At 33.1% G+C, this 17,448-nt stretch overlaps 1 protein-coding gene and 1 pseudogene across 1 annotated transcript; both read right to left on the bottom strand.

Annotated features, from left to right (window-relative positions):
• Positions 1–361: 361 nt before the first annotated feature.
• On the bottom strand, positions 362–9,293 carry LOC116132294 (annotated as a pseudogene).
• Positions 9,294–11,839: 2,546 nt separating this feature from the next.
• On the bottom strand, positions 11,840–14,668 carry LOC116132293 (DNA-directed RNA polymerases II, IV and V subunit 11-like). Its single transcript, XM_031417954.1, has 5 exons — positions 14,531–14,668; positions 14,338–14,427; positions 14,176–14,254; positions 13,371–13,466; positions 11,840–12,120 (listed from the first exon to the last, which is right to left on the bottom strand). Exons 1-5 carry the CDS (start codon positions 14,581–14,583, stop codon positions 12,088–12,090), a joined length of 351 nt encoding a protein of 116 aa, XP_031273814.1. The 5' UTR covers positions 14,584–14,668; the 3' UTR covers positions 11,840–12,087.
• Between the last annotated feature and the right edge of the window lie 2,780 nt (positions 14,669–17,448).

Below are 17,448 nucleotides of genomic sequence, written 5' to 3'. Positions count from 1 at the left end.
GGTAATATTATTGAATTCTGTAATTCATGTTTCGCACAATGTGTTCAGGTTGCAAAGATCATTATTATGCATTTTTTTTTCGACATGGCAATTGTTCACCCCTTGGTACAACTCGAACTCAAGACTGGGGGAGCACTTATAACCATGCACCCCTCTATCCATCCGGCCACAAGTCGGCGCACTGGGCTGTAGTTAATATGCATATTAGTTATTCTTAAACTCTACTCTTATGAAGATTCTCAGAATTCTATGTAAAACATGTAGCCAAGACTTGGGTCTAGTTGGGGATGTAAAATTTAATCCCAGAAAGATTAGCTCAAGACTTATGGAAAAATAAAAAAAGAAGCTTTTAGAAATGGTATGAGGTGGATCAAACATGTGGAAACTCATATTACTTGAATGTTCATAATACAAGAAACTAAAAGGTGGTTCCACATGCTGCAAAACGTCTCGATATTCAGGATAACTACCAGTGCTTTGACAAAAGCCACAAGTACACAACTAAGCATTCATCACTCAAAACATTAGTTCATTACAATAATCAGCATTTCTTAGCTTCTGTCCGGCACCAAACACCCATCTTCAACCAAATGCTGTTGAAATGTACATTAATAGTCTCTTGAATGCTTCGCGATCTCAGCCTACAAACAGACCACTTAAAAATGTAAGAAATCAAGTTAAAATCAGCACAACATAGAGATAAAAACTTGAAAGTTTAGCAGGGTTTATTTCTTCTACTTAAAATAATATTACGAATTTATGCCAAGCATCTGGAACACACTTCTACTGAACACTTCTCAGTTACATATCAGGCTTCTCTGATTTTGACTTACATTTCCTTAAGATGGCCAATATTAATCATATGACCAAACATCTCAAGCTGATATAAGTATGACATTTATGATAGAAAACCATTCATTGTCATTAACTCACTCAGACAAATCTGTGCAAGCATAAGCAACTGTCTGATGCAGTAGAATCATAGAATAATTTACACAACTTAGAATTTTTCCACACACAGGATAGCACCACTCTAATCTTAATGCTGCTAGAAAAATAATGTAATAAGAAAAAATGGCAATAATTGATACAGCCCTGGTTCATGTAGTTCATCCATATTAAAGGTGTAGAAGAAAAAAAAAAACCCACAGTTCAATACAAAACTTCAGCAGGCATTTCTACCCGATTTCTTTCTGCAGGGCATTTTATAAATGGAAGAGTATAAAAACCTAGAGAAAAGTTTATAATGTTAAAGGCTCCAAGTGGTACTCTGGAATTTGGAACCTACCCAACAGATTTCTTCGAAGTTCTAATCAGCAAACAAGATCTGTTCCAGTGTCCTTTCTCTTCTTACCACATCGAATCTCAACTTAAAATTATGTTCAAACTGACTTAGTTATGAGCATGAAAACCAAAAAATGTCTATTGACAACCATTCCCACAAGTTCCCAATCACACTCACGAAATATGATGCTTGAATAAAATGCTTCAAAAAGAAGCGAGAACCCATTCGGCATGCTAATGTCAACCAAACACCAAACTATTGCATTACAATCAAGGCACCATTTTCTACAAGAATGTATTAAGTACTTCTAACTAAATTGCATGATCAAATGGAAAAATTATGCTCGTCACATGAGTTATTTAAGAAAAAAAGTTTAAGCTTGTATTTCTGATGCAATATTATGCAAAGCACTTCAATTTTCTCAAGAACATGACAACATTTTAAAACATCAAACAAGGACAGCAATAAATATTTAATCACACCATACCTACACACACATGCTTAAGTTAAATGATTAAAAAAGGACCATAAAAGAGATGCCACACCTCAAATGAACTTTTCAGGATGTCAAGCTCTATCTAGATCATTGATAGCCTGGTTATATGCCTGCTTGGTGAAGACTGGCTTGTGGTGTGAATCTACATAATTACACAAATTAGTTAAGACACCGATATTAACAAATTAAAGCAAAAATCATAAGCATACATGAAAAAATTCCAAAAAGGGATTACAAGCCATTTGTCGTACAGTCAATAGAATTCTCATTTTCAATAAGAATATCTATGCGTTCCGTCAATAAATTTAATGTTTGTTCATTAGACCTCAAATAGGTAATTAAACTAACCAACTCCACACAAAAAAAAAAAAAAAAAAATGTAAATAGGTATTGTTTCCATTCAGCCAATAAAAACAAACAATAAACAATATCTGTTTTCGTCAAACTGAGATGTTGCAACCAATTAAGCATTGAACAATTGCACACAACTAGTAACGATGGCAATACAGGAGATTTAGCTTTAATTTTTTCATTTCCACTAAAATCCTTATGAGTCTTACAAAATAAATAGTGTTATCTTGAACAGCTTGCCCATTTCTCTACAACCACCAGGTGAAACATTATCATGCTTTGAGAACTCATGCAGGATGCACTCTCCAGCTAAAATTTCCTCAACCCCCATTCCTGAAGACAATGGTTTGAACTAATGACTATAAACTGAAAAATGATTATCCAATTGCACTCAGCATCTAATAGGCAATTGAACCATTAAAAACACAAATAAATTAAATCAAGCTATACTAACAAAAATACAGACAATTAAAAGAATAGCAAAAATACTACCCTAACATGATTTTATATGAAGAGGGTGAGGGAGCTTGTAACCACGAACAGCACATCTCGTCTCTATGTAATTGCCTAATCATCAATAAACAAAAGAGAATTAGGGTTCAATCAAGTTTCAAATAACAAAAATGATTAAATGAGATTCAAAAAGTACATGCGAAGAATGTTGCCGATAGGTGCTTCTCTCTCTATAGTGAACGACGCCGCGTTGATGATCTTCGTGTCTCTCTCGTAAGAAACCCTATGATCAAAAATTTCAGGAAAGAAAAAACAAAAACAACACAAAACTAGAACGATAGAAAACAGTGAGCTTAATAAGAGTGTTTTGGAGAGGCGAGATTACTTTTTGGTCCCTTCGGGAACGACGAAACGTTCGTAACGGTCAGGAGATTCATGGCTTCGTCTCTCTTTTCTTCACCCCTAGCAGAGGCCCCAGCTCCGAAGATTTTAATCGCAGACTGAGCAGTTTGGTTTTTATACTGGTGGGCAAATCTTTGATCGGTGCCGTTTTGGCTCTTTAAATTCAAGGAAACGCTGGGGTGATTACATTTTCATCCGATAAGTTTTTTTCATCCGATAAGTTTGGACCCAAATGTTTATAAAATAGACAAATACATCCATTCTTTATTCTATTACGGATAGAAGGGTAAAGTGGTCAAATTTATTAATACCTGAATAAATAGGGACAAGAAGAATACTTACATTAACAAACTGCTTGTCCAGTGTGTGTAATTGACCCAGAAAACTTGAAAACTAGTACAATTGAAGCAAGATGTAGTCTCAAGATGTTTTAAGAATCAATAAAGATAAAGGATAAACTTTTCTCACTAACATTCTCTCACAAACGGGACGTGGCGTTCGTAATTGGTCAATTCACAATTGGTCAGGAAGACCCATTGTTGGACATGCGGGACCATTACGAACTGTCATGTCGCGTTTATGAAAGAAAGTTAGTGAAAAGACTTTATAAGACATATCATCCTTTAAGAATATGATAACTTTGCATATTTCTCAACACTACATAACACATATACTAGTTTTTGAAACTATGTTATTCTTTTTATCAATGTCTATACATTGACTATATAGTTTTATTAATTAATTATAATATAGTGCATATTACCTTCATACCACTTGTGCTAAAGATAACTGAATCAAACAATAATTTTTGTAACATATCTCTATTAAATTATAACCTTTATAATATAAAATTAGTTTGATGCTATAGAGTTATTAGAGATGTTTGAGTGTAATTTTAAAAACTAGGGTGGTTTTGATAAAAATATGTTTTTTTTTAATAAAATATTTGGTAATACTTCTTTAAAACATATCAAATATCACACATGTGAATGAGAAATGTAAGTGAAACTTGTGTGATAGGTGGAATTGATGAAAGCTAGCCTTCCAAATTGAATGATGTAAGGGAATGGAATAACAATTTCCACCCAAGGTTTGGCGTAATTACATTTTTCTACCCAAAAACTTTGAGAAAAACAACTTTCCACCGTCATTAATATATGTTTGTGAGAACTGACAGAGTTAATCATTGTAAAGACGAAAATACCCTTTACTTCTTTCAAATCACTCTCTTCTCTCTAAACCATTCCTCTCTTATTTTCCTTTCAATCCTCCTAAATTAAAAAAAACACAAAAAGGAAAACAAAAAAATGAAAAACCCAATCCTCTCCTTCATTCTTTAGTCTCAAATAGCCATTAGAAATATAGCAAGTAAATACTTCTAGTTGGGGGTGTTCAAAAGAACCGGTTGGAACCGAAACCGCCAGTACCCTGGGTTTGGTTCCGGTTCCTACCAAACCAATCGTTAATGGGTAGGTTCCGGTTCCAAAAACCTACCGGTTCCAAATTTAGGAACTGGAAACCAGGAACGAGACTAATATAAAAAAAATAAATATTAGGGGGGTTAATAAAACTTTTGTAGAAAAAATAATGTGAATATATTTATTTATATTTCATAACATTTAAAGTAAGTTGATTTACTTTAAGAATCTACCTTTACAAAGTAATGGAGTTTGTAATTTTCAATTTATAATTGTATTTTATTTTTGTTAAAAGTGTCAGTGGGGGTATTTGTAAGTTTTTAAGGGTTTTTTTTTGCATTTTAAAAACTTTTGGGGGGTTATGATTTTATAGGATGCTTAGAACTAGACGGAACCGTTGTTACAGGTTCTTATTCTGGGTACCTAGGAACCGGAAACCGATGGTTCCAGTTCTGTTTCCAAATTTCAAGGAACCGTTGGTTCCGGTTCCGATTCCTTAAAAAGTACAGGGTACCGGAACGAACACCCCTACTTCTAGTACACTATTTTATTTAGGATTTAAATTTAAAGTAAGTTTGTTTCCTATTAAATTATTAGGATTTGTAATTTAAGAAACATAATTAATTTTATTTTGTTTTCTAATCCTATTTGATAAGAATTATCTACCATGGTAAAACATAAATAAACAAATATTTGACTGCTATTTAAAATTATATCCTATTTAATACTTTCAAAATGATTTAACTAATTTACCCCTATCTTTTCCTTTATATTGTATTATTGTCCTCACTAAACTTTAATCATTCCCAAAAAGAAAATTAATATCAATAAAACATGTTTAATTTGAAAAATCATAGGATGAAATTTGTTCAATGTGTGTTTGGTTAATTAAAATTTATTCTAAAATGGATTTAATTTCAACTTCTATAAGCAAGTTTAATCATGCATATGAATGCATCATATAAGAAAAATATATTGGGTAGAACTTGCCCTCTAAAGTTAGTTTAAGAGAAGAGAGAGTCGGACTATATATATATATATATATCATGACAGTCCACCAATTTGACGATGTAAGACAAATTCAATTTCTAACACTTCTCACTAGTACCAATCATACATGTGCAAAAGTGATGTCTAAAAATTTATGACTTCAAAATTATACCTCTCATACTACAATCTAAACGACAGTATCCAAAGATCAAATATCACACAAACCACAAAGAAAAACAAGAACCAACACAACACATATATTTTACTGTGGTTCACTTATCCAAATTGAATAAGCTACGTCCACGTTCAGCTCCAGAAATGGGAGAGCTTACTGCACTGCTTATTAGAACAAGATTTAACCAAGAACAAGTACAAACTCAATCAAACTCTCAACTATTACAAGAAATTCTCACAGTAACTAGTCCTAGAGATACTCACCTAGAATCCCAAGAACAAAAGCAAAGAAACCCTCATGATTGACTAACTGATTACCCAATCACACAAGTTACAAAGATTTCAAAGATCAATCTAAGACCTTTAACAGAGAGAAAACGTGAATGTAAACTCTTCAACCAGAGACAAAAACCCAGCCCTTTTTACTGTGCATTGCCCCCTTTTATATTTTTGACTTAATGAAGCTTCTTCAACCATAGATCAGATTTGGATCAACGATCAGGATTCATCATAGACAAATATCAAAGTGTAGCGTTTCATTTGAGCTCCAAAACTGCATCGTTTTAGTCTTCACTTTAACAAATGCTAATATATATATAAGAATGTATACATGTTAGTAACCTAATTGTGTACAAAAGCTTACGAGGTCACAACTAGGGCGGCGATTTGTTGTGACGGGTTACTAAGTTGGGCCGAAACTTTATCATCCTGTTGTCACAAAACAACACAATTTTTGACAATAACACCAACATTATTGCATAAATCATGGATTAACAACTATAACGATGTTGATGATATCAATCAACTCATCGCTAGAAAATTCATCTATCATCGCTTTTTAACTTTTTATTTAGAAGAATTAAATTTTAATATGGTCAAAGAATAGTAAAAACTTTATTTAAAAAATACTTATTTTGTTCTTGAGTTATATGTTATTTCTTAAAATTCTAAATTTTTTTCAAAACAAACGCCAAGTAGAATTATATTTAATGTTGATTATTTTAAAAGTTATTTATAAGTAATTATGAAAAAAGTTACAAAAATCCCAACCTAAACCTAAGTCATGGTCGATTAACAACCGAATTCAACGTTACATTTATACAAGTTGATAATTAATTGTTACAAGTGATATTAAACAAGTTACAGCCACATGTCAGTTTCTCATTGGTCGTTATTTTAGATCCAGATCTCCTTTCAAATTGCCCAAAGCCCAAAAGCCCAAACGGCACCGCTTTATTAAGAAGAAACACAGTGACCAAACCGGATCACACACATTACACAAAGAGGAAGACAGAAAAACAGAGAGGGAGAGAGACATGGCAGTGTAGGCGATTACTTAAAAACAAAAATAAATAAATAATATAAAATAAAATTTTAAAAAAGATTTTATTTTATATTATTTTTTTAAAGCGCGAGCGATCTCTAAATTCTAAAAATCTCCCCAAAACTCGAAATTGAAAATCTGACTCAAAATCACTCACTCACACTATGGCCTTTCACGTTGCTTGCCCAATTACATGGTATTATTATTATTTTTATTACAAATTATTGTCTCTCTAAATAAGAATAAAGCTCTCTTCTATTTCTCTCTCGTTCGTTCGTTCCTTCATTTTGTTTCTGCTCTCGCGACCTCTCTGTTCATGTTCAAATAAACGCTTTCTCTGTTGTGTTGTTGTTTGTTTTTTGTGGTGGTTGTTTTGTAGCAAGCGAATTTGCTTTTGCACGCTAGGGTTTCCGCGGAGCGTTCAGAGTGCGAAGGCGCGGAACGACTTCCTACACGAGGTCGTTTTGGTGGAGCAGTTTCTTGACGATCCTTGGGGGAAGATTAGGGTTTCGAAAGAGGGGAGTACTGTTCAGGTCAGCGTTCCTGAACTTCCGCAACCTCCGCCGCCGCCGCAGCAGCCGGTTGTTGTCGATGGACCTTCTGTTGCTGCCGCTGCCGCTGATGCGGCCGAAGAGGCCGCTGCTGCCGTGTCCGCGCAGACTAAACGTGTGGCTTTGCAACGCAAGGCCGCCGCGGCCATGGTTGCTGCCGAGGATTATGCGAGACGGTTCGAGTCCGGTGATATTGCGGTTCGGTTCTTGCATTTTGCTATTGTCTACTTTTTATTGTGATCTTGTTTTTGCTGTTTATGCCAGCTTTGGTTAAATGTTGAAAATTGGTTTGGGTTTTTGAAATTCAGCTTAATCTTTTGGGTTGATTATATTGTTTATTTTTTAATCGAATATTTGTATGTGTGTGTCAGAATTTGATCAGTTAGTGTTATTTGTTAATTTTCAATTTAGTTTACTCAATTTACAATAATGAGTTTAGTGTGTGTGTGTGTGTGTGTGTGTGTGTATATATATATATATATATAGGAGTGCTCTATTTTTTTCTCCTCAATTTGTGTTATATTTTTGAAAGTTTGCTTCGATAGGGTTTTAAAGGTGATTTTATTGATTTCTTACTACTTTAACTTTTTTCAAATTAATGTGGTTGTTATGAGCTTATGCAATGAAATTTTGTGTTATTTAATTAATTAGTTATAGTTGGGTTCATTATCTTCTAAAAATTGTGTGAAAGTGCTTGCTTAAGTGTTTTCTTTATGAAGTATAGTCTTCACTAACTTGCAAACTGCAAAAGGGACCCTTGTTAGTTCATTAGATTGCAAATCACTAATTTCTTCCCCTTGTACAGCTTGCCTCAAAAGAAGTTGCTGGAGAAGAACAGGGCCAGTCAAACGCGAACGTAATGTGCCGGCTTTGCTTCGTGGGTGAAAATGAAGGGAGTGAAAGAGCAAGGAGGATGCTTTCCTGCAAAAGTTGTGGCAAGAAGTACCACAGGAACTGCTTGAAAAATTGGGCGCAAAACAGAGGTATTATATTATGGCCCCAAAGTTGTGATGCTACAAGTTAATACTTTTCTCATATTGGGCCTCATTTGTAGATTTATTTCATTGGAGTTCCTGGAAGTGCCCATCTTGCCGAACTTGTGAGGTACTTCAACATATGTTTAGTAGTTTTACTACCATTCTTATTTCTTTTGGTGTGTGAAAGATCAAATACATCCACAGCTGAAACATTATCATGCTTGAGAACTCATGCAAGGATGCACTCTCCTGCTAAAATTTCCTCAACCCCATTTCTGAAGACAATGGTTTGAACTATGACTATAACTTGAAAAATGATTATCCAATTGCAATCAGCATCTAATAGGAATTGAACCATTAAAAACACAAATAAATTAAATCAAGTCATAATAACAAAAAATAAAGACAATTAAAAAGAAGAGCAAATATACTAACCCTAACAATGATTTTATACTGAAGAGGGTGAGGGAGTTGTAACCAGCGAACAGCACATTCTCGTCTCTATGTAATTGCCTAATCATCAATAAACAAAAGAGCAATTAGGGTTCAATCAAGTTTAAATAACAAAAATGATTAAATGAGATTCAAAAGTACATGCGAAGAATGTTGCCGATAGTGTGCTCTTCTCTCTCTATAGTAAACGACGCCGCGTTGATGATCTTCGTGTCTCTCTCGTAAGAAACCCTATGATCAAAAATTTCAGGAAAGAAAAACAAAAAAACAACACAAAACTAGAACGAAGAAAACAGTGAGCTTAATAAGAGTGTTTTGAGGAGGCAGATTACTTTTTGGTCCCTTCGGGAACGACGAAACGTTCGTAACGGTCAGGAGCATTCATGGCTTCGTCTCTCTTTTCTCACCCTCTAGCAGAAGCTCCCAGCTCCGAAGATTTTATAATCGCAGACTGAGCGTTTTTATACTTGGTGGGCAAATTTTGATCCGGTGCCGTTTTGCTCCTTAAATTCAAGAAACGCGGGTGATTACATTTTCATCCGATAAGTTGTGATATACCTTGGACCCAAAAGGTTTTAAAAATAGACAAATACATCATTCTTTAATTCTATTACGGATAGAAGGGTAAAGTGGTCAAATTCATAATACCTGAATAAAATAGGAAACAACAGAATACTTACATAACAAACTGCTTGTCCAGTGTGTGATATGAACAGAAAACTTGAAAACTAGTACAATTGAAGCAAGATGTAGTCCAAGATGTTTGAGAATCAATAAAGATAGACGAACAACTCTTCTCACTAACTTTCTCTCACAAAGGCGACGTGACAGCTCGTAATTGGTTAATTCGCAATTAATTTTGGTAACTACAACTCTATTAAATCAAACTCACTCATAATAATAAAATTAGTTTGATACTATAGGGATGTTTAGTATTTTTAAAAAACTAGGGTGGTTTTAAAAAAATATGTTTTTTTTTTTTTTTTATAAAAAATATGGTAATACTTCCATAAAACATATCAAATATCCACAACTTTGAATGAGAAATGTAAGTGAAACTGTGTGATAGGTGAATTGATGAAAGCAGCCTTCCAAATGAATGATGTAAAGGGAATGGAATGACAATTTCCCACCGAAGGTTTGCGTAATACTTTTCTACCCAAAAACTTTGAGAAAAAACAACTTCCACCCATCAATACCCTTTATAATCATTGTAAAGACGAAAACACCCTTATTTCTTTCAAATCCACTCTCTTCTCTCAAACCCACTTCCTCTCTTTATTTTCCTCTTTCATCCTCCTAAATTAAAAAAACACAAAAAAATGGGAAAAAAAAAAAATGAAAAACCAATCTCTCCTTCTCTTTAGTCTCGAATAGCCATTAGAAATATAGCAAGTAACTACTTCTAGTAACTCTATTTTAATTAGGATTTTAAATTTAAAGTAAAGTTTGTTTCCTATTTAAATATATAGGATTTATATTTAAGAAACATTAATTAATTTTATTTTTTTCCTAACCTATTTAATTAAGAATTATCTTCCATGGTAAAACATAAAAAACAAATTATTTGACTGCTATTTAAAATATATCCTATTTAAATACTTTCAAAATGATTTAACTAATTTACCCTATTCTTTCCTTTATCATTCTATTCTCTTTTATTATTGTCCTCAACATAAACTTTAAACCTTCCCAAAAAGAAAATTAATATCAATAAAACAAAGTTTAATTTGAAAAATCATAGGATGAAATTTGTTCAATGTGTGTTTGGTTAATTAAAATTTATTCTAAAATGGATTTAATTTCAACTTCTATAAGCAAGTTTAATCATGTCTATGAATGCATCATATAAGAAAAATTATTGGTAGAACTTCGTCCTCGAAAGTTAGTTTAAAAGAAGAGAGAGTCGGATAATATTATATATAAACAATCCCATACTTGGCGATGTGAGAAAATTAATTTAACACTTCTCATAGTACCAATCATACATGTGCAAAAGTGATGTCTAAAAATTTATGACTTCAAAATTATATCTCTCATACTACAATTAGAACTAAACGACAATACCAAGATCAAATATCACACAAACCACAAAAAAAACAAGAACCAACACAACACACAGATTTTATTGTGGTTCACTTATCCAAATTGGGTAAGCTACGTCCACGTTAAGCTCGGAAATGGGAGAGCTCATGCAGACTTTTTAGAACAAAATCAACCAAGAACAAGTACAAACCAATCAAACTTTCAACGATTACAAAGAAATTCCTCACAGTAACTATCCTAGAGATACTCAACTGAATCCCCAAGAACAAAGAGCAAAGAACCTCATAATTGACTAACAGATTACCCAATCACAAGTTACAAAGATTTCAAAGATCAATCTAAGACCTTTAAGAGAGAAAACGTGAATGTAAACTATTCAACCAGAGACAAAAACCCAGCCCTTTTATTATGCATCCCCTTTTATATTTGACTTAATGAAAGCTTCTTCACATAGATCAGTTTGGGTAACGATCAGGATTCATCATAGACAAATATCGAAGTGCAGCGTTTCATTTGAGCTCTAAAAACAAAAATTCTTCCCAAACATGAAAGGTAATATTATTGAATTCTGTAATTCATGTTTCGCGGCTTTCGCCCAATGTGTTCATGTTGCGAAGATCGTTATTATGCATTTTTTTCGACATGGCAATTGTTCACCCCTTGGTACAACTCGAACTCAAGACTGGGGGAGCACTTATAACCATGCACCCCTCTATCCATCCGGCCACAAGTCGGCGCACTGGGCTGTAGTTAATATGCATATTAGTTATTCTTAAACTCTACTCTTATGAAGATTCTCAGAATTCTATGTAAAACATGTAGCCAAGACTTGGGTCTAGTTGGGGATGTAAAATTTAATCCCAGAAAGATTAGCTCAAGACTTATGGAAAAATAAAAAAAGAAGCTTTTAGAAATGGTATGAGGTGGATCAAACATGTGGAAACTCATATTACTTGAATGTTCATAATACAAGAAACTAAAAGGTGGTTCCACATGCTGCAAAACGTCTCGATATTCAGGATAACTACCAGTGCTTTGACAAAAGCCTCAAGTACACAACTAAGCATTCATCACTCAAAACATTAGTTCATTACAATAATCAGCATTTCTTAGCTTCTGTCCGGCACCAAACACCCATCTTCTAACCAAATGCTGTTGAAATGTACATTAATAGTCTCTTGAATGCTTCGCGATCTCAGCCTACAAACAGACACACTTAAAAATGTAAGAAATCAAGTTAAAATCAACACAACATAGAGCTAAAAACTTGAAAGTTTAGCAGGGTTTATTTCTTCTACTTAAAATAATATTATGAATTTATGCCAAGCATCTGGAACACACTTCTACTGAACACTTCTCAGTTACATATCAGGCTTCTGTGATTTTGACTTACATTTGCTTTAGATGGCCAATATTAATCATTTGACCAAACATCTCAAGCTGATATAAGTATGAAAATTTATGATAGAAAACCATTCATTGTCATTAACCTCACTCAGACAAATCTGTGCAAGCATAAGCAACTGTCTGATGCAGTAGAATCATAGAATAATTTACACAACTTTGATTTTTTCCACACACAGGATAGCACCACTCTAATCTTAATGCTGCTAGAAAAAAAATGTAATAAAAAAAAATTGCAATAATTGATACAGCCCTGGTGCATGTACCTCACCCATATTAAAGGTGTAGAAGAAAAAGAAATAAAACCCACAGTTCAATACAAAACTTCAGCAGGCATTTCTACCAGATTTCTTTCTGCAGGGCATTTTATAAATGGAAGAGTATAAAAACCTAGAGAAAAGTTTATAATGTTAAAGGCTCCAAGTGGTACTCTGGAATTTGGAACCTACCCAACAGATTTCTTCAAAGTTCTAATCAGCAAACAAGATCTGTTCCAGCTTCCTTTTCTCTTCTTACCACATCGAATCTCAACTTAAAGATTTATGTTCCCAAACTGACTTAGTTATGAGCATGAAATATTCATCCAACAAAACCAACTTTAATAGATGCAGAACACAAAAAATGTCTATTGACAACCATTCACCACAAGTTCCCAATCACACTCACCAAAATATGATGCTTGAATAAAATGCTTCAAAAAGAAGCGAAGCACCCATATTCGGCATGCTAATGTCAACCAAACACCAAACTATTGCATTACAATCAAGGCACCATTTTCTACAAGAATGTATTAAGTACTTCATAACTAAATTGTATGATCAAATGGAAAAATATATGCTCGTCACATGAGTTTATTTAAGAAAATAAAGTTTAAGCTTGTATTTCTGATGCAATATTATGCAAAGCACTTCAATTTTCTCAAGAACATGACAACATACAGCAACAAAATATTTAATCACATCATACCTACAGGGAGAGAGAGAGAGAGAGAGAGAAGATGCTTAAAGTTAAATGATTAAAAAAGGACCAGAAAAGAGATGCCACACCTCAAATGAGCTTTTCAGGGTGTCAAGTTCCTTATCTAGATCATTGATAGCCTGGTTATATGCCTGCATCGGTGAGGACTGGCTTGTGGTGTGAATCTACATAATTACATCAAATTAGTTAGGACACCAATATTAACAAATTAAAGAAAATGTCATAAGCATACATGAAAAAATTCCAAAAAGGGCTAATCTTACAGTCAATAGAATTCTCATTTTCAATAAGAATATCGATGTATTCCGTCAATAAATTTAATGTTTGTTTATTAGACCTCAAATAGGTTAATTCAACTAACCAACTCCACACCAAAAAAAAAAAAAAAAAAATGTAAATAGGTTATTTGTTTCCTCATTCAGCCAATTACCAAACAAACAATCAAACAATATCTGTTTTCGTCAAACTGAGATGTTGCAACCAAATTAAGCATTGAACAATTGCACACAACTAGTAACGATGGCAATACAGGAGATTTTAGCTTATTAATTTTTTCATTTCCACTAAAATCCTTATGAGTCTTACAAAATAAATAGTGTTATCTTGAACAGCATTGCCCATTTCTCTACAACCACCAGGTGAAACATTATCATGCTTTGAGAACTCATGCAAGGATGCACTCTCCAGCTAAAATTTCCTCAACCCCAATTCCTGAAGACAATGGTTTGAACTAATGACTATAAACTTGAAAAATGATTATCCAATTGCAATCAGCATCTAATAGGTAATTGAACCATTAAAAACACAAATAAATTAAATCAAGCTATACTAACAAAAATACAGACAATTAAAAAGAATAGCAAATATACTAACCCTAACAATGATTTTATACTGAAGAGGGTGAGGGAGCTTGTAACCAGCGAACAGCACATTCTCGTCTCTATGTAATTGCCTAATCATCAATAAACAAAAGAGCAATTAGGGTTCAATCAAGTTTCAAATAACAAAAATGATTAAATGAGATTCAAAAAGTACATGCGAAGAATGTTGCCGATAGTGTGCTCTTCTCTCTCTATAGTAAACGACGCCGCGTTGATGATCTTCGTGTCTCTCTCGTAAGAAACCCTATGATCAAAAATTTCAGGAAAGAAAAAACAAAAACAACACAAAACTAGAACGACAGAAAACAGTGAGCTTAATAGAGAGTGTTTTGGAGAGGCAAGATTACTTTTTGGTCCCTTCGGGAACGACGAAACGTTCGTAACGGTCAGGAGCATTCATGGCTTCGTCTCTCTTTTCTTCACCCTCTAGCAGAAGCTCCCAGCTCCGAAGATTTTTAATAATCGCAGACTGAGCGTTTTTATCCTTGGTGGGCAAATGTTTGATCCGGTGCCGTTTTTGCTCCTTAAATTCAAGGAAACGCAGGAGTGATTACATTTTCATCCGATAAGTTTTTTTCATCCGATAAGTTTGGACCCAAAAGTTTTATAAAATAGACAAATACATCCATTCTTTAATTCTATTACGGATAGAAGGGTAAAGTGGTCAAATTTATTAATACCTGAATAAAATAGGGAACAAGAAGAATACTTACATTAACAAACTGCTTGTCCAGTGTGTGTAATTGACCCAGAAAACTTGAAAACTAGTACAATTGAAGCAAGATGTAGTCTCAAGATGTTTTAAGAATCAATAAAGATAAATGGATAAACTTTTCTCACTAACATTCTCTCACAAACGGGACGTGGCAGTTCGTAATTGGTCAATTCACAATTGGTCAGGCAAGACCCATTGTTGGACATGCGGGACCTATTACGAACTGTCATGTCGCGTTTATGAAAGAAAGTTAGTGAAAAGACTTTATAAGCATAATATCATCCTTTAAGAATTATGATAACTTTGCATATTTCTCAACACTACATAGACACATATACTAGTTTTTGAAACTATGTTTATCTTTTTATCAATGTCTATACATTGACTATATATTGCTTTTATTAATTAATTATTAATATAGTGCATATTTTACCTTCATACCACTTGTGCTAAAGATAACTGAATCAAAACAATAATTTTTGTAACAATATCTCTATTAAATTATAACCTCTTATAATAATAAAATTAGTTTGATGCTATAGAGTTATTAGAGATGTTTGAGTGTAATTTTAAAAACTAGGGTGGTTTTGATAAAAATATGTTTTTTTTTTTAAATAAAAATATTTGGTAATACTTCTTTAAAACATATCAAATATCCACATCTGTGAATGAGAAATGTAAGTGAAACTTGTGTGATAGGTGGAATTGATGAAAGCTAGCCTTCCAAATTGAATGATGTAAAGGGAATGGAATAACAATTTCCCACCCAAGGTTTGGCGTAATTACATTTTTCTACCCAAAAACTTTGAGAAAAACAACTTTCCACCCGTCATTAATATATGTTTGTGAGAACTGACAGAGTATAATCATTGTAAAGACGAAAATACCCTTTACTTCTTTCAAATCCACTCTCTTCTCTCTAAACCCATGTCCTCTCTTTATTTTCCTCTTTCAATCCTCCTAAATTAAAAAAAACACAAAAAAATGGAAAACAAAAAAATGAAAAACCCAATCCTCTCCTTCATTCTTTAGTCTCAAATAGCCATTAGAAATATAGCAAGTAACTACTTCTAGTTGGGGGTGTTCAAAAGAACCGGTTGGAACCGAAACCGGCCAGTACCCTGGGTTTGGTTCCGGTTCCTACCCATAACCAATCGTTAATGGGTAGGTTCCGGTTCCAAAAACCTACCGGTTCCAAATTTTAGGAACTGGAACCAGGAACCGAGACTAATATAAAATAAAATTAAATATTAGGGGGGTTAATAAAAACTTTTGTAGAAAAAATAATGTGAATATATTTATATTTATATTTCATAACATTTAAAGTAAGTTGATTTGACTTTTAAGAATCTACCTTTACAAAGTAATGGAGTTTGTAATTTTCAATTTATAATTTGTAATTTTATTTTTGTTAACAAGTGTCAGGTGGCGGGGTATTTGTAAGTTTTTAAGGGTTTTTTTGCATTTTTAAAAACTTTTGGGGGGTTATGAATTTTATAGGATGCTTAGAACTAGAATCGGAACCGTTGTTACAGGTTCTTATTCTGGGTACCTAGGAACCGGAACCGATGGTTCCAGTTCTGTTTCCAAATTTCAAGGAACCGTTGGTTCCGGTTCCGATTCCTTAAAAAAGTACAGGGTACCCGGAACCGAACACCCCTACTTCTAGTAACACTATTTTATTTAGGATTTTAAATTTAAAGTAAAGTTTGTTTCCTATTTTAAATTATTTAGGATTTGTAATTTAAGAAACATTAATTAATTTTATTTTGTTTTCCTAATCCTATTTGATTAAGAATTATCTACCATGGTAAAACATAAATAAACAAATTATTTGACTGCTATTTAAAATTATATCCTATTTAAATACTTTCAAAATGATTTAACTAATTTACCCCTATTCTTTTCCTTTTATCAAATTCTATTTCTCTTTTGTATTGTATTATTGTCCTCAACATAAACTTTAAACCGTTCCCAAAAAGAAAATTAATATCAATAAAACAAGTTTAATTTGAAAAATCATAGGATGAAATTTGTTCAATGTGTGTTTGGTTAATTAAAATTTATTCTAAAATGGATTTAATTTCAACTTCTATAAGCAAGTTTAATCATGTCTATGAATGCATCATATAAGAAAAATATATTGGGTAGAACTCGTCCTCGAAAGTTAGTTTAAAAGAAGAGAGAGTCGGATTACATATATATAACAATCCATCAACTTGGCGATGTGAGATAAATTTAATTTCTAACACTTCTCACAGGTACCAATCATACATGTGCAAAAGTGATGTCTAAAAATTTATGACTTCAAAATTATATCTCTCATACTACAATGCTGTTAGAACTAAACGACAATACCCATAGATCAAATATCACACAAACCACAAAGAAAAACAAGAACCAACACAACACACAGATTTTATTGTGGTTCACTTATCCAAATTGGGTAAGCTACGTCCACGTTAAGCTTCGGAAATGGGAGAGCTCACTGCAGTACTTTTTAGAACAAAATTCAACCAAGAACAAGTACAAACCCAATCAAACTTTCAA

This window comes from Pistacia vera, unplaced genomic scaffold (genome assembly GCF_008641045.1).
Source record: "Pistacia vera cultivar Batoury unplaced genomic scaffold, PisVer_v2 Contig25, whole genome shotgun sequence".
In the NCBI taxonomy this organism is placed as follows: domain Eukaryota; kingdom Viridiplantae; phylum Streptophyta; class Magnoliopsida; order Sapindales; family Anacardiaceae; genus Pistacia; species Pistacia vera.
The sequence above is the reverse complement of the archived record's forward strand: the minus strand, read 5'-3'. Positions and strand labels throughout refer to the sequence as shown.

What these genes read in the sequence shown, in the direction of transcription:
- LOC116132293 (XM_031417954.1), bottom strand. Translation starts at nt 14,583, where the DNA reads ATGAATGCTCCTGACCGTTACGAACGTTTCGTCGTTCCCGAAGGGACC. An exon ending in AGTATAAAATCATTGTTAGG is followed by an intron (nt 13,467 to 14,175) that starts GTTAGTATATTT and finishes GTAATTATGTAG; the next exon opens with ATTCACACCACAAGCCAGTC. An exon ending in CCCTGAAAAGCTCATTTGAG is followed by an intron (nt 12,121 to 13,370) that starts GTGTGGCATCTC and finishes GTCTGTTTGTAG; the next exon opens with GCTGAGATCGCGAAGCATTC.